Source organism: Camellia sinensis, chromosome 5 (assembly GCF_055761805.1).
Source record: "Camellia sinensis isolate YWXY chromosome 5, ASM5576180v1, whole genome shotgun sequence".
Taxonomy (NCBI): domain Eukaryota; kingdom Viridiplantae; phylum Streptophyta; class Magnoliopsida; order Ericales; family Theaceae; genus Camellia; species Camellia sinensis.
This window is the reverse complement of record NC_138965.1, coordinates 197,166,329-197,184,743: the sequence shown is the minus strand read 5'-3', so window position 1 is coordinate 197,184,743 and position 18,415 is coordinate 197,166,329. Positions and strand designations below refer to the sequence as shown.

At 34.6% G+C, this 18,415-nt stretch overlaps 1 protein-coding gene and 2 long non-coding RNA genes across 3 annotated transcripts; 1 reads left to right on the top strand and 2 right to left on the bottom strand.

Annotated features, from left to right (window-relative positions):
- Nucleotides 1-620: 620 nt before the first annotated feature.
- Nucleotides 621-13,846, bottom strand: LOC145791115 (uncharacterized). Its single transcript, XR_014330785.1, has 3 exons — nucleotides 8,142-13,846; nucleotides 4,641-4,718; nucleotides 621-730 (listed from the first exon to the last, which is right to left on the bottom strand). It is a non-coding gene; the product is annotated as an uncharacterized LOC145791115 (long non-coding RNA).
- Nucleotides 977-1,707, bottom strand: LOC145791116 (uncharacterized). Its single transcript, XR_014330786.1, has 3 exons — nucleotides 1,565-1,707; nucleotides 1,293-1,368; nucleotides 977-1,030 (listed from the first exon to the last, which is right to left on the bottom strand). It is a non-coding gene; the product is annotated as an uncharacterized LOC145791116 (long non-coding RNA).
- Nucleotides 13,847-16,674: 2,828 nt separating the features above from the next.
- Nucleotides 16,675-18,415, top strand: LOC114306251 (uncharacterized). Its single transcript, XM_028251463.2, has one exon. The coding sequence runs from the start codon at nucleotides 16,965-16,967 to the stop codon at nucleotides 18,300-18,302; it is 1,338 nt and encodes a 445-aa protein (XP_028107264.1). The 5' UTR covers nucleotides 16,675-16,964; the 3' UTR covers nucleotides 18,303-18,415.

Below are 18,415 nucleotides of genomic sequence, written 5' to 3'. Positions count from 1 at the left end.
TGTCCAAGTCTAACGATTTTTTTAATTGAGAGATAGATTTAAGAGATATTAAATGATAGCCGAAGAGATATCTATGAAATTAACCCAAAATATTATGTTCTAATAGAGTGATTTGATGATAGAGACAGAGAGTAAGGTGTATTTCCAAACAGGCTAGTCAAAAGGAAGAAGAAGACAAATAAAAAGAGTCCTTTATGTGTATTTAAAAAGCAATCAAATTTAGATTTCAGATTAACATAATACAAATGAAGTAGTACAAACCAATTAGGGGATACTAGAGCCAAAGTTCTAGTAGTTGTGACAGACTTGCGCAGATAAGGTTTTCCTATGCAAGGCTTAGGCTCATATAGTATAGTAGTAAGAAAGGCTTGGCATTATAAAGGGAACATAAACTTTTGACATGCACATATACTTTTTAAATTAGCATTGAAGATAACATCTCATAATCTTTTAAAAATTAAACACCTGTTTTAACAAGATTTTAGCTTCCAAAAAGTAAATTTTATTTCTTCTCTCCCACACACCTGTACAGGGATATTGGGAAAGGAAGAAAGAGAAGAAAAGAAAAGGACAGTACCCATGAAACCAAAACATAGGTATACACAGAACTCATTGTGGTAGCATATACAAATAAACTTACTATGAAGCATACATTTTGGTAGCTCGGTGAACCCATTTCAATCACTTATTACAATGATTTGGAGGATTAGCAGAAACCAAGATTTTGTACCTGAAGTTTGCCAAGGTGCCATGCTCCAGAAATGCACACCACCTCAAGCGTTTTGTCATGCATGGACTGAAGATTGAAATCATCATCATGCTTATAATCATTTTGCCAAAGATCAACTCGACCCATATAGCTGCCTATGTTGAGCACAATTAAACCCTTAGCATCTTGGAGGAAAAGTTAAAAGGAAAAAATTTAAAAATAGTCCAATTGAAAAGGAAACCAGAACAGTAAAGAAAGAATACCTCTGTTGCAAGGGTGCTAATGGTTGTATCCTTCACATCCCTCAGCAAGTGCTCAACCCTGTTGAATAAAGAAGACAGTAGAAATTAAAGTTGAAGCTGATACAAAAACAAGATAATATGCACATATATCATATATGTGAATTTTTTAGAGGCACTAAGTAAGTTGGCAACTTGGCATCTTCTTTAAAATCAACAAAGAACGAGAGAAGACACTGAGAAAAAAGAAAAAGAAGATGCAGGAGAGAGAGAGAGAGAGAGAGAGAGAGAGAGAGAGAGAGAGATGTAGCATCTATTTCAGGTTTCTATCCTAAGTGGCATACCAATTTCCTTAATTTCATGAGCGTCAATTTCTGAAAGCACATGCACAAATACCTTCTGGCTTTTCTGAGTAGCATTCTGCAAACATATCCAATTGTCTTCATAAATGTACATTTCTATAGAAATCATGACTTATAATGAACTATTAGCTTTGAAACTTCAAAACAATTCATAAAATACACAGCCCAGTGCAATCATTACTACATATTATGAGGAAGAACACTATCAATTGATTAGAGAACATAGTTGCCAGAAAATGGATATAAGAGCATGCCTGGAGATTCAGTATGACTTGGCGAAAATTGCAACTTCCTCTGCTGGATTGCCCGTCATCAAGCATGTCTTACTTCTGCCTTCGGGCTGTTCAAAAGGAAAACACTGAATTGTTGCCCCTGTTTCTTCTTTCACCCTCAACTCATCTTTGTCACTGTGCCACCAAATGTGTAGTGATCTTAGAAGTACACAATTGCATTATGATAAACATAAACATTAACCCTAAAAACCAAACCAAACTAAGCTTTGTGCTCATGTGGGGTCCCCTACATTGAATTCATTTTTGTCATTCTGCTCTATCACCATATTGGTATTTCATGTTCATAAGGATCTGACAGATTTTTACAAGTTGTTTGTGTAAAAGACACTAAGCACACCAACCCTATAAACCCCATATATACATGGTCAAAAAAATAAGAGGCAAAGAAACAAACAATTACCTTGCAGACCACGGACCCCTTGCCCATTTCCCTGACTAATTGCATCTTTCAACTCATTATATGAGTTCACATCCACAATGTTACTGCAGAAGAATTATAAATGTGTTAAGGGTATTATCCGGACAATATACCAAAATTCAACAGATACAAAGCAAGGAAAACAAACTATCAAACACAGCAGAAAGGCAAGGATTTGGTGAACAAATTCAAATGACTGAAAGATGGGAAGCAAGAATACAAACTGTCCAACACAAAGAAGAGAGGCTATAGCGACCCCGGTCTTTTCTCTTTAAATTATTGTATCCGGACTTGGGTTCCGTGGATCCTGTCATTACTTATTGGTTGTTGTTGTCCTTTAATCTCTTTGTATTTGAAGTATAGGTTGTGTTGGGCGGGTCTGTTACAGGTTGGTTGATTTTAGATGCCAATAGGTGATGCCCAGATTTTGGCCTTCACGCTCGAGCGGAAGTTTTAACGCTCGAGCGGTCCCTTCGTTGTTGCTTCTCCGCTCGAGCGGGAATTTTGACGCTCGAGCGTGATTTTCCATCTCCCAGTTTTTTGCTCTGCAGTTCTTCCGCTCGAGCGGTAGTTTTTACGCTCGAGCGTGATCCCTTGTTTTTGCTCCTCCGCTCGAGCGGGGAGTTTGACGCTCGAGCGGGTGCCAGCGCCTGCAAAACTTCTGGAAGGGTGCAATCGACGCTCGAGCGGCTTTCTTCACGCTCGAGCATGATTCTGTGTCTTACGCTCGAGCGGGGCTTTCTACGCTCGAGCGTAGAGTCGATTATATCAGTCCGTGATTTCACTTTTTGGATCACTTTTTGACCTACTTTTCCTTCATAACTTTTTAAAAACCGCCCCTGGAGTGTTTTTATCTCTCTCTCTCCCTCTACACACCTTCTCTCTTTCGATTGATCTACTTAGAGTGAGTTCCTACCTTAGATCCTTTATTAAAAAGTTAGAGTGAGTTGAGGGCTTCGTTTTAATCTGAGAAACTTGGGATTTGGAGCACGTTGGTCTTTGGTCTTCATCTCCATCTTCTCCATACGGGTTATTTTCTTCGAGGTAGGGATTTTCCTACTCCATTTTATATGCTTTGTTCTAAGTTTGGTATTTTGATAGGTTGGGGACACTTTGAAAATTTTGGGAAAAAAACCCTAGTTGAATTGCTAAATTGATTTGAGTAATTAATTTAAGGAAATTGGGGAATTTGGTTAAATCCATGAAATTGGGGAATTTATTGATTAAATGGTGTAGTTGGATAATATAAATCACTCGCCTAATGAATTGTTGGTATATTTATTTTTCAAGTCTAGAAATAACTGTTTTGGGCTATCGGTGGAGGATAGTCGTGCTTGTTGTAGACATTGCATGCGGATTAGGGAAAATTGAAACTAATCAATTTGTTTAAGTCATAAATTTAGACTATTGAATTAATACAGAAATTACATGTATTGAATGAGCATTGCATATGCATATTGTTTGGGAGGAGATAGGGGATGTACTCCACGGTTTAGGGGAAGATAGGGGATGGACCTCTAAACCGGATTTTTGTTTGGGAGGAGATAGGGGATGGACTCCATTAGCACCATTTTTATGTGTGCTTATTATATTGAAGTGTTTTTACATGATTATTGATACAGCACTAAAATGTGTATCAAATGGGAAGTATGAAGTGTTTTGATATGAGCATGAATCTCATTTGTTTTGTTGATATTGGAAGTAATGTGAATATGATATATAATTCACTGTGGTAAGTTTGGCCAGGTTCTGAGCCATGTTGATAATAATGGAAAGTGAAATGTGTCTTAGACATTAGTGTCATGAGATTGTTTAATGATAAAATTGATTATCTTGGTTAACCATCTATTGAATGCTATAGCTTTATTCAATGCTTATATTTGGTGTAGTATTTTTCTACTGGGCTGTGGCTCACCCTTTATGGGAACATCATTTTCAGGTTCAGGTGATAAGCTACCTCCACGGACTTAGCCTGGAAGGATTTGATGTTTGGGATTTTGAAGACTTGTCTTTAGTCATATGTTTTATTTTGTTATTTTTGAGATTTCATGTAAACATTCAAGCCGAGGGCTCAACTTGTAAATGAGTTAGTACTCATCCTTTTTGTGTCCAAGTGTTAGCTTGGAAAGATGTAAGCCCCTAGGGCATTTATTTTGATGTTGCAGGATGTTACATGTGATGTCTTTCAATAAGAATAGTCTGATGAATAACTCAAATAATTCGTTTTCTTTTATAAATGCATGTTAATGTTATGGTTATTATGGGTTTATTTTGAGGGCGTTACAGAGGCAAGCAGTCAGTGTACCACGCTTAAGGAAACACAATTTTGACTTCAAAACTCGTATGTGCTGACTACATATATCCATTATGTAATCAAGCAAGTATATGATCCAATCTAACTAGATCTAAAGCTAGCAATAACTTCAAGTTTACAAGTAAGCATAAAGATTCTAACATAACACTTGAGGTATTTAAAATCTGTTAAAGCAGGAAAAGGAAAAAGAAAAAAGATAAATGGACATTATGTGAAAACAACAAACAGAGAAATATACAAATTATGACTTAAAAGGAGAAGAAAGAGGAAGCCACCTTATTGGTAGACAGAAAGTATTAGAATACCTTGCTGAAGTACCGGTGAAGCAGGATCTCCTTTAGCAAACCAGACATGCCATAAAAATATAATAAACTTGACATCACCTAGAGATTAGATGTAAAATGGATTTAGCACTAGAAACCTTCACCTGGATTTTTTTACAGCAATAGACTTCCCTAATAGTGGAAAAATGTTTGGGTAAAGCATGCTTCCACTCCACACATTTTTACATGAAGATTGGGTTTTTATGTATTGTATTTGGTGCGACGTATGATTTGCTTGTTATTGAAAGTTATAGTCAATAAAAATCCTGGAAATGAGCCCATGATGAGCAAGACTCTAAACCATTTACAGCTAAGAAGGGAACTGAAAAATCTAGAAATCCCCTAGATGTTGATTTGTGATTATGTATCAATTTTAAGCAGAATATAACAATCCCAATCAAACAATCAAACAATCAAGACAAAGAGACACAACGATTTTAACGTGGAAAAAACCACAATTGGACACCTCCAACTGTGATCAAAAAACCACGGGCAACAGCCACAAGACAATCCACTAAGAAGAATTAAAGGAATTACACAGGTATATTCTCAATTACCTAGCGAATCCACAACGCCTAATTGAACCAACCTTTATGTGCCTCTTCCAACCCCATCTTCACCACGGAATTGTCTTTCTGATGAGCCACTCCGGATTCCACCAAAGCTTCAGGCTCGAATTCTTCAGAATCCACAACTGAAGAATAACTCTCTCTTTTGTGTATAACAAACAAACCTTTGATGTACTCTCTTTAGATCATGAGTTGAATACTCAATAAAAACATCAAAGAAAACTCCCAAAGTATCCCCAGATATAAACCCTAGAAATCAAAAAGAAGATCTGGAGCAGTTATCCTAAAATCTGACCCAACACGCGAATTTATAGAATCTGTCCCGCGATCTCCGCTCGAGCTCAACACAGCCCGCTCGAGCGGACTGACCAAAAACTGCGTGCGAACAAACTGAGATGCGCTCGAGCGTAGGAGAATCCGCTCGAGCGTAAAATCACACCTTCCAGTATTTTTACAGGCGACTGCAGAGATGCTGAGAGCTTCCAATCCCCGCTCGAGCGTCACTTTCCCCGCTCGAGCGGGAAGACCAAAATTTGAAAAACTGGAAAAATATAACATGATCGGACAGGCAACTTTGAATGCATTTTTGCATTTTGCTTCGGAGGCGCTGCCCCTCGACCCCGTCATGGCGCTGCCCCGGACCCGCCAAGGGGCGCTGCCCCCTCGACCCTCGCGAGCTGACCGGGCAGCTCGATCCCCGTCATAATCAGCGAAGTGGCAATCTTGAAAGCATTAGCATCACAAACTTCTCTGAATGGCACAATTCGGGTTGGATTCGCATCTAAACGCTCATAGCCTTACTGAAATAAAAGTGCGAATAAAATTACAACTCAAAGGAGTTTTGTCAAACGGGATTGCCAATAAATAAAACCTAACAGGAACACTGCCAAGATCGACCCCACCCTAGTTGAAACCCAAAGGCCCTCAACACAGCCATAACAATGATGCAAATTGCAATAGGCCATTTTTAAAAATATTATTTATATGTAGGAAAAAGAAAAATTGGTAAGAGGGTAACAGGGGAAAGAGAAGTAATTCTAACAAAACGACTCGAACCGGACATCACACTTGATATAATTTTAAAAAAAAAAAAGAACACCTTATCCATTAGACGAACAATTATAGATCATTTATAATTACCATTTGCTTACAGGTTCTTTCATGCCAATTTGTATCTATGCTCTAGAAATATTTTCTCCAAATTCTTCCCTAGGGTGCAGCCTAACTTCCTCTCATAGATGTTTAAAATAAAAATTAAAATAAAAAACTAATTTATGAAAATTCAAATTTAATCTTGTCCAAAACAATCATCTTTTCCCCAAATTAAGATAAAAATCCAGTCCAACTGGTGGTGAGAGAACCTAGTAGGCAATAGGATTGCCACCACTGTAAATGGACAAATATGAACAGGGATATTAGAACAGGGAGGAGAGGGGGCTAAAACCACATTCCATTATGATGTGAGGGCCCACATGTATGGGGGCTATACTGTCATTGGAATTATAGATTGAGCATTTAAACTTCTTCCTCCAATTTTTTTTTTTAATTTTTAATTTTTATTTTTAAATTGTTGGTGGGGCAAATGGGATGTTGAGGGAGTTACCTTAGCTCGGTGGCCTAATGTTTCACAAAAAAAATATATATATTAAAAATTCTTATTGTCCAAAGTCCCAATTGTTCAAAAACTAGAAAGATAAGCTCAAATTTTGATTTTTTAGATAAAGTCTCAAAAAATCATGGGCTGCTAGCCTGCTACCATCTGTAACTTCCTATTGTAATTTCAAAATTAACCAAATTTGTTATGCAAATGCAGAAGGTGAAATCACATTAGCAGTTACATAAGCAAATAATCAAGATGAAACAATCTCTAGGGGAAGTGATATGGAAGGGGCTAGTTTGGAGCTTTGGTATATAATCTATATTTTCATTTTCTTTCTTTCTTCCGAATTGGAATTTCCTACAGAAGACAAAACCCAAAAGTTGTGACTTATTAGTGAGACATAGGTTGAAAAGAAAAGAATAAAGTCTCCTATTTTAGATGATCCACATCCCCCAATACACAATTATAGTACATTGAAAATGCTGTCAAGTAAAGAGCAAACATATATTTGATTCTAACACTAGCAATAACAAAATCAAGAAACAGGACTTGATCTGTTTTGCTTATTATTCATCCTTGTCAGAGGCATAATAAAGTAAACATAATATTTATTCTAAAAGGAGATTAAACAACAAACCATTTCTTGATTTCAATCTTTTAATCCATAAAAAGTAATGACACTTAACAGGAAGAGCATGGGATCTAATATAAAAAATTATATTGACAAATAAACTAATTAAATAATGATTGCAATTGCTAATCAATGAAAAGTTTAATTGATTAATAAAGTAACAGTCATGCTGTGTTAAAAGAAAAATGATATATATATATAAGAAAATGAAAGATATCCCTAAAGTCTCTAGATGATTGAGAGCATTTGCCAATGACGATAAGTGCTCAGAAGAAACGACAAAAGTTGATGAAAATAGATAAAACTCTGCTGCCACATTCAAATTACAAATAACAAAAAAATAATTCAAAAACATTAACATTAACATACACTACTAATCAAAAACATAAATAATAAAAAAAAAATCCTAAATAATTACAGATCTGAACAAAAACTTACAGAGAGAGATCTGAACGAAAACTTACAGATCTGAATGAAAGCAATCAATCGATCAAATTCAGAGAGAGAGAGAGTGTGTTCAATATCGATCAATAGACTAAAAATCAATCGATCGATCGATCGGTCTGTGTTCTCTTTAACATAAATTAGTGTGTATATATATATATCACATAGATCAAAGATCGTAGATACAGATCTGTGTTCGTATATAAACAAAATCAAAAAAATCAGAGAATGAGACTCACAAAATTAATCTTCAAATCGGACTGATCGAGAGCTTTGAGCCAAGATGGAGAGAGGTGGATAGAGAGATCGTAAATCAGAGCCTACGATGCTCGATCTAGTTTCACCATAAGAAAGAGAAGAGTGATGAAGAGACAGAACCCTAGATCTATCTTGGGACTCTGAGAAATGAACAAAATGAAAAAAGCGTGGGCCTTAAAAAAGGGGATATATGTTAGTAAGTAGGACGCGTGTTTTTTAAAATGAGTTGTCTGCAAAGTATTTTAAAAATCTTTGAAACGGCGTTTTTTGAAAAAATGCCATAACAAAAACGTGGTTATAGGCCAATTTTCTTGTAGTGAGATGGCACTTGTGCATATTTACATGTGTGCAAATCTAAGAAATGGCATGCAGTTCTGCGTATTTAATGCCCAATTTGATGTTGGCGAGCCTCTTCTAGTGCTCCTTCAACAAGCTCTTTGATTCATACTTTTGATCTTCTTGCATACCATTTCTCTTCAACCTGCTTTCACAAAACATATAATGACCAAATATTGTTTTGATCACTCGTCTTTTGAAAATCTAGTTCGAAGACATGCATTTAATAAGAAAAAAAAAATAACAAAAGAAAGGTCTGGTCACTCATCACTATTACTCCTTTTTTTTACTAAATAAAAGTGCCAGGAAAAAAATTCAAATAAGAAAAAGCAAACCAAAGAAGAAATGAAATAAGATTCAATGAATAAAATTCAACAAATGCTTCTCCAAATTAAACTCAGGAGTCAAAACTCCATTCTACATCACTTGTGAGTCAAGATTTCACACTTGAACTTAAAAAAAGCTATTTTTTATTTGTTTCTTGGGTGATGGAGCCAAGGTTGATATACTAATTTGTATGCAAACAATTAAACAAAAGCTAAATTTGTTCAATAAGGATTGAGAATATGTAAATTTTATACGAAAGGAAATTACAACAATAGTTAAAATTTCAAGTTGACCGGGTTCCTTACCCCCAACTCTCCCATACTTCCAATCCATTTTGTCCATGTATACAAGAGACTAATCAATAATAAGTAACACAATTGGTGGATGGAATATTTTAGTGTATATAGTAGACTAACCAATAAGCAAGCTTCCGATACACATGTTTGACAAATTAATAATAAAAAATATTGCTAAATGTTAAAGTTGGGATGCAAAATACAATTTTCTATGTGGAATCAATTTAGAATTAAAGTAATAAACTTTAAGCATTTGGGAAGAAATAAAACCAATAAATGTTATTTTTCTTAGCAATACCTATTAAATTAAATTGATGAGGTCCAGTAATGCTCTATAGCAACAAAAATCAATGTGGTTGTTGTGTACCTAATGGGTGATGATACATAGTTGTGTTTCTTATGAAACATACAATTGCAGGGAGAAGCTAATCGAAAAAAAGCATTCAAACCTCATATCCATAAAGATAACCCAAAGCATCATGATTCATGAACTTTCAAAGGGTATTACCTAGATTTTCACATGTTACTTAATCAGTAGCAACAGTTTAATAACATCAAAGACAATTCTACATTATTCGTTCACATTGCAACTACTATAAAATTCACCAAAGCCCCATAAAAAAAAAGAAAAAAGAAAAAAAAAGAAAAGAATTTAAATAAATTCTCTCACTAAGAACCCCAGGATGGCCTTGAGCACAACCAGAAGAATTTAGCCTATACGCTAAAGATTTAGAGGAACTGAGAATAACCACCAACATAGAGGAACTAACACAATGGAGCCATATAATCTTTAAGCAATTCTAGAATATATGTACATTTACCTGCCATTATTGAGCCAATAGAGGAACTAACTTGTGAATGACCCTTATTCAATTGCAGGGAAAAGGTTTGTGAATGACAATTTGATATAATTAATTTATATATAAAAAAATCAGATATAATTAAAATAGCAAATGGAATAAAAAAATCTACCTCAATATCTTACCATATTGTGACCAGAAGTAACTGGATGAATTTCCTGCAAGAGACTGTCTTTAATTTTAAAAGCATTTGGTTTAGTGTTCAGTTTTAGAGTAAAACCACAACTAAATTTTAGAATCCAAAACTTGTATACAAAAAAATAAAAAATAACAAAATAAAAAAATAGAAGCCAAGTATGAAGGAGAAGATTAAGATTAGGTATAGGAAAACACACCACCAACCTTGGCCAACTATTATGTTTGCTCTATAATCCCTCTTTAAAATCAGTAACTCTCCTTGGTAGCTTCCTTTGATATTCTAAATCAAGAGTTCAAAACTCAAATCTAAAGGTATGTGATAAAACAAAGTAGACAAACACATTTGAGCAAAAGAAAGTACTATTTAAGTACTATATATATTTTCTGTTAGGCTTATTGTTTCTAGGGTAATTCTTTTAGTGAATAAACACAATGCCCGAGTCAAGTTTCCTCATTGAATCTTAAGAGGACATTTTTTTTTTCCCATTCATAGTCGTATGAGTTGGCAAAAGCCAGGAGTACTTTAGCAAGAGAGGTCTTGAATCACAAACCCACCTAACCTTGTACTTACCCACCTTGCTAGTATGTGTCCACACATGCAAGCTAGAATAACTATAGAACTCTTGAACAAAAATACTGGGGCTGGTGTACGTTTATGTCAAGGGGTACTACGACATTCTTATCTCTATCATCAACATGGAGACATGGGACAATGGAAAACTTAAAGCACCCATACAAATTTTAAAGCAAATATAAGCTTAGAAAAGCCATCCATTTAAAAAGAAAGTTTTAAATTAAAATTAGCTCCCATGGAACACTTTCATATGGCAAGCCATGATGAACAACCTTCAATTGCGAGAGAGAGAGAGAGAGAGAGAGAGAAAACTATACCAAAGTGAATAAGATTATGACAAACATAGCAGCTAAGGAAAAATTATATGTTCACCGTTAAAAAGTAAACAGAAACAATAGTACCTATCAATTTGTTTTCTTCTTAAAAAGTAACTAGCACAACAATGTATGCGTTTTTTTCTCTAGAAAGATAGTTATTAAGTAACAAAATATATAAATAAAGCACGATTAAAATGTACCATACAACATTGATTGCTTGGAGATTTCGGGAAATCCAGAAGGCACATTTCAAAAAAAGGCCATATGCTTTCAACGTTCAATGCATACAAAACACTATTTTAAAATGGAATCCAAAAGGCTTTGACTAAAAATTAAAATAAAACATTTCTACAACTTACACTAGAATGTTGAATTGGGGCACAAATTCCCATTAGTCCACATCCAAGATGCTCTATACCATCTTCAAATAATTGGACTATGTTATAAGTCAATTTTTACCTTGTTCTTTCAATAATCAAACAATAGCAACATGTTTTCTGTAAGAAAAAAGTACAAAATCTGCAATAGCACAAATGAATAGAACATGCAAGTGATGCAGACATATTTTCCAAAACCATAATTAAATTTTTTCTTCTTGCCATACCTATTGAAAGGTTTTAATTTGCAATTGCAATCACTGCCAAACTTCCAAAGCATGGGTAAGTTCTGTCAATGGCCTATTGGCATAATTGATGAGTCATAGGTACTAACATTTCAATAAGAATAGTTGAAAACAAAAGAAATAACAAATGGCATACTACCACAAAAGTTGCTATTTAAAAGCAACTTTAACTTAGAAGTCAAGAGAGAAGGTCAAATAATGTTTCCCTAAAGAGTAGGTAACACAAAACCATTTATTAAGGGCTATTAGTCTTGGGTCCTCCAGGTACCACTCCTCATTTCCCCATTATGCTACCTAATTAGACACTGCAGATTCACTGTAAATCTAAAATTGGTAAAAAAAAAAATTAATACAAGAGATATAATTACTAATTTATTAAATATATGATTTCAAGGTCTAAAGATTGATACAAACAATCAAGAAAACTAATGGGTATAAGGGTAGATTATATGTATGCATATATACATACCTATATGCATATGATATGCTATCTCTATGTGTGTATATATATATAAACAATGCCCAAATAGTACACATTAACATGTGTTGGGGAAGGAAAAGATTGGATACACACCTAACCTTTGACATAGTACACAGAGTGGCTACCTCGAGACTTAAACTCATAACTTCAAGGTTATTAGACTAAGATTTTTACCATTGAACCAATGGTCACCCCTGTGCGTGTGCGCGCGCATATATATATATATATATATATATATGTATATCTTAAATATACAAATATGAGAAAGTAACATTTCTCATAGGAAAGTAAGTTTCCAGTAAACCAAAAAATGGGTAAACAAGAAGTATTATCATTGAATCTGTAAACAATGTTCAAGATTATCATTATCAAAGGGTTCAATAAAATCACAATACACATACACACAACGAAATGATTTTCTAGATAATAATTTTTGAAGAATTCATCAAGAAAATTGGTTGCACCTGTCTTCAACTAGCCTAAGTTGAAAGAAAAGAATTCATCAAAAAAAAAATTATTCATATTTTTTGGAAAATTTTGATAAAACTCTAATTTGAACAAGAGTGTTAAGATGAGTTGGGTTTTCCCATATCACACTAATCTTGCACACAACTTTCAAATCCAAAATTTCATATCAGGAAGTACTAAACAATCCAAGAAGGCTCTTTTGATTCCAACATATTAATCAGAAACTCAAACAAGGTCTACAATTTCTTACATATCTATTGGTTTTCATAACAAAATCATATGATCAAAACAAGACCCAGATAAATTATTCTATCAAACAACACCATTCAAGCTCGATCCACATATCATTTTAAGATAAGTAAATACACCAATTAGATTATATTATTTTATTATAAATTTTCTTTTACACATTATTATGTTAAAATTAGTGTTTGTTTAATATGTCTAGATTTTTTATTTTACTTGTGTCTAATAAAAATTTGGATCTGCCAAACTTTAAAAAAAAAAAAAAAAAAAAAAAAAAAAAAAAAAAAACTAAAACTTAAAAGTAATTTTGTAGCTTAAAAACAGAGAAAATTTATTTTATATAAAAATTTACATTGTAAAAAAAACTCGTTTAGATTTTTCTCTTTAGGTGCACTTTTAGATTTTCTCAAAAAAGCTTGAGCTGGGTCGCCTGTGTGTTTAATCAGCATGTAGACGTATAATGCTATAGCAAAGAGAAAGCAATTAAACAAATGCCAATATGATTGAGAATCGATGTTAATTTTGAATGTGAACAAAACTTAATATCATCAGCTATTCACTTTTTAGGGTTAGGGTTTTGAAATCAAAGCCCTATCTTGGGTGGTTACAAATGTTAATTTTGACTGAGAACAAACCTTAATATTAGATATTCAATAAGGGTTAGGGTTTTGAAATCAAAGCCCCAATGGCACAGCTATCTTAAGTGGCTGTAAATAGGAACATACCTGACCTACAGAAGAGAGCTCTTGTAAATTTTCAATTCGACTAGAAGGGAAAATATTTGCTGACAAACCCATGGTGGAGATGGGAACAGAGTGATGGCTTGTGAAGAAGATTTCAACAACGGTGGCGTGGATCGCCGACGGGGCTGGTGGTCTTTGGCCATCGCGGAAGCTTCGGCTATGGTGGAAGAGAAGAGAAAGGTGAAGAGCAAGAGAGAGAGGCCAATCGTTCTTCGCTCGCTATGGTGGAAGAGAAGAGAAAGTTGAAGAATGGTGGCCCTGACGCTTGACCGTTGGACTTCGACAATCGTTGCAGCTTCGGCTGTGGTGGAAGGGAGGAGAAGAGGAGCAAGAGCACGAACCAGAGCAAGAGAGGGAGGCAACTGACTTAGGACTCTTGGAATTCTGATTACTTTGCTTGTTTGGCAACCGGTTACACCGGTTGTCAATTCAAAATTAAATTATTAAACTAATTTAGTTATATGGTAGTTATGAGATAATAGGGTATATATAAATAACTAAATATAATTAAGTTATGAGTTAATATGAGAATAGTTATGATTTATATGATATTAGGTATGATATCAAATCACATAATCTCATAACTGATGTATGGTACATCCAAATGTACCATAGCATCACCCTGCAAACTTAGCTGTGTATAATTCATATTATGAAACTAATGTTTCATTCCCCTTAATGGATTAAATAAATTTGTTAGTATAACTGTTTGCAACTGTTTTTGTAATTCTTCTGTCAATAGAGGGTGAAAAATTGCTTATGACATGTGGCAAAGAAGCTTGAAGATGTTTTACTTTCCTAGGCGAAAGTATGTGCAATGTGGTGAAGGCAATCAGTGAATCAGCTACAAGCAGTTGAATGATGGGCTGATTTTCAGAAGGCATTTAGTGCTTGTAAATGGCAAGATGCCCTATCGATGTGGTTCAACAATTCATGTGGAACACATAGCAGTGCTTGTGAAGTTCAGCCTTGCCTTAGAAAGAAAAGGCAGTGAACCATAAATTATTTTTCTATTGATTGTAACCTGTCGACTATGGCCAAATTTAGTCTAATTGATTGTGGCTTGTCAACTATGACCAAATCTAATTTTATTAATTGTGGTCTGTGAATTTTGATTTGTCAATTTGAACCATAAATTATTTTTAATACAAAGCTATGGCCACATATATTTATATTTATATTTATTATTATTGTTATTTTTGTTTACTGTAGTTTATAATCAATTAGTTGATCATTACATGAATTGAGGAAAATAGCAATGTGATGGAATACTAGTTCCAAAGAGTAGTGGAGCATGCATGGGGTGGCAAAGGTAGCTTTGTGGAGGAAGTGGCAAACGTGGCTATATTGGAGAAGAAACCGCCTAACAGGTCTTGCCGAAAGAAGCTTTGGGTGTTGATTATAAATAGACAAAGAGATGCTAGTAGAAAAAGACATTAACAAATCGTCAAGCTTATCATAGTTTTTTTCTTTTTCTTTCTCTTTATCTTTAGGAGTAGGCTACCTTAATTTTTAGAAGTAGATTATCTTAATTTAGGAGTAATTTTCTCTGTAATTTGTGAGTTGTAGTTCTTATAAACTTAGATAATTTCATCTAAAGTTGTCTTTGTTATTTGAATACTTCACTTTTTCGATTGTTAATTGTTCCAAAGAAATTTTTGTACTTTCAAGACATTTAAAACCTTTATACAATCGTCTAATTTTCTATTTAAAGTGTTTGTTTAAAATTATTGGTTGGTTGCTGTTGATCTAAGCCCAGCATAATTTTGATTAATAATAACATTACCCTTTTTTTATGGTAAACCATTCTAAAAATGAATTAAAAAATAAAAAAACTTCTATGGATTAATAGGAAATGAAAAAACGAATTGCAAAATAGTAAAAAGTTTGCAATTAATTACATCGGGCACAATTCTCACTTACACCTGACACAATTTTTACTAATTTGTAATTAGTTTATGAATTTCTCATATTTATATGTTATTTTTCCTAAAATGATACATACAGCAGTGTCATACAAATATTTCAATCAAGTAGTGCCAACAAAGAAGTAAAAATTGGAATAAAAAACCTGTTCATAATCCATCGGAGTCAATGCTGAAAACATCGAATTTGGAATCCAATGATTATTCCAGACATAAAAGTTTGGGAAAAAATCCTACATAACTGATAAAAATCGTCGAAATTACAATTAAGACTTCCAACATGATTAAAATACAGCTAAAAAACCGATGAAACTACAAAATTCTAAAACAATCCTTTTTCTTTCATTTGTTTTGGGAGGAGAATATGGTATACCTAAAAAAGACTCAATCAAAGTGAATTGTAACACTTTTCAATGATGAGATAAACGTACCAAAAAAAAATTACAGCTCATGATTAGTGTACAAGGCAAAGTGCAGCATAAACTAGAGGCAAAGTTTTTATTTCAAAAAAAATTAAAAATAAATTCTTCACTATCAAATTCTCACATCATTCTGATCACAAACAACCTGAAGAAACAATATGGAGAATTTCAGCAGAAACCAGCAGGGGAATTTAATTACAAAATAAAATTATATTAAAAAAAATTAAAAATTAAAATATCTAACAAAACTTTTAAAGTGAATTTCTAATAGACTGGATTATATTTATCTAATAGAAAAAAAAAATTCAAATATGTAGTTGAAAGAGTTGTTCGGGCCTATGGGACCCACAACAAGTCTCATTTTAATATTTCAAACTATTTATTTTTTAAAATATTTTTTTATAGTATTTATTAGAAAAAATTATGTCGGTCTAAAAATCGAAAACTTTGTCGACAAGTGTATTTTTCAAAATTGATCATCTATTTTTTTAGAGACAAATGTGATCAAATCAAAAAATTATAATAATCGGATCAACCTGATTTTTTTCAATATACACCAAAAATCAAACAAAATGGAAGATTTAGACCATTGAAACGGGACCTTATTGAACCCACAAGCCTAAATAGTTATCTAAAGTCCGAAGTTGAGAAAGACTTGAGATAATAAAAAATCATTTTAAGAATCATACAATTCGTCTTTCTTTTTTTTCTTTTTCTTTTTTTTGTGAAATATTATTCGATTAAGTTATTATTGATATATAATTAAATTAATTTTAATATAAATAAAATACTCGATAAATATCACAAAATAAATAATTTAAATTATGAAGACAAATCCAAAATGAATTCGCAATAGACTAAACTGAATCTCAAATCAGATCAAAGACTATACTTGATCGAATCCTTTACCAACCCAACACACCCGCCAACCTTAAACGACTTTAATGGGTAATTTGGGACCACATGTATAAATCTTGAGTGAATGGTCCATAACAAGATAGAACATTTTAACCTTCTTCAACACTTCACAAACACACACTTTCCCGACAATGAATCCTCCAAATGTCCAGTACATCTCAGAGTGCTTCATTAAACCCAAGTCTTCACCAGAAGAAGAAGAGTCAAAGCAGCCAATCTACTTGACTCCATGGGACCTAACCATGCTCTCAACCCATTACATCCAGAAGGGTCTTCTCTTTGTCAAGCCCTCTTCAATGAATGATCAAGAAAACACAGTCCAACCTCTCTTGGAGAGGCTCAAGGAGTCTCTCTCTCTCACTCTTGATCATTTCTACCCTCTTGCCGGTAGGCTGGCAACGTCCAAACAAGAAATCCCACCACATTACACCATCTACATCGACACCGACAACAGTCCCGGCGCCAAATTCATCCACGCCACAGTGAATTTGACCGTCTCTGACATTCTTTCGCCAGTGGATGTACCACTAGTTGTGCAATCCTTCTTTGACCATGACAGGGCCATCAACCACGACGGGCATACCCTGTCGTTGCTATCAATTCAGGTGACAGAGTTGGTTGATGGCATCTTCATAGGATGTTCCATTAACCACGTGGTGGTTGATGGAACATCCTGTTGGCATATCTTCAATACTTGGTCGGACATTTTCATGAGAAACAATTCTTCCATTTCTCGACCACCAGTTCTCAACAGGTACGGCCCTGTTCTGAACCTTCCTTTCACCCACCACGATCAATTCATCAGCAGGTATGAAGCGCCGCCATTAAGAGAGAGATTTTTTCACTTATCCTCGGAATCCATAGCCAAACTAAAAGCTAAAGCCAATGGGGAGTGTCAAACCAATAGGATATCCTCCTTGCAATCCGTGAGCGCGCTCATCTGGAGGTGCATCACAAGGACGCGCCACCTACCTTACGATCAAGAAGCCAGCTGCAGAATGTTAATCAACAACCGAACACGAATTGAACCGCCGTTGCCCGAGGGGTATTTTGGGAATTCTGCTCAAACAGTGAGAGGCATTGCTAAAGCTGGCGAGCTGCTAGAGCAGGGGCTCGGGTGGGCAGCGTGGCGGTTGAGGGAAGCAGTGGCAAACCACAACGACAAGGCGGTGAGGGAGTGGGTGGACGAGTGGATGAAGACTCCACTTATAATACGGAGGGGTGAATTCCTCGACCCTTGCGGCATCTTGGTGGGGAGCTTGCCGAGGTTTAAATTGTTTGAGAACGAATTTGGAATGGGGAGAGCGGTGGCGATTCGAAGTGGATATGCGAACAAATTTGACGGGAAAGTGACAGTGTACCCAGGATACGAAGGCAGAGGAAGTATGGATTTGGAGGTGTGCCTTTTGCCAGAGTCGATGAGGAACCTTGAATCCGATGGAGAGCTCATGGATGCTGTTTGTATATGAGTATCTGATCAAATGCTGCACTGAGATATGCAAACTTAGTTGTATATATTTCATATTATGAAACTAACGTTTCATTCCCCTTAATGGATTAAATAAATTCTGTTATTATAACA

What these genes read in the sequence shown, in the direction of transcription:
- LOC114306251 (XM_028251463.2), top strand. Translation starts at nt 16,965, where the DNA reads ATGAATCCTCCAAATGTCCAGTACATCTCAGAGTGCTTCATTAAACCC.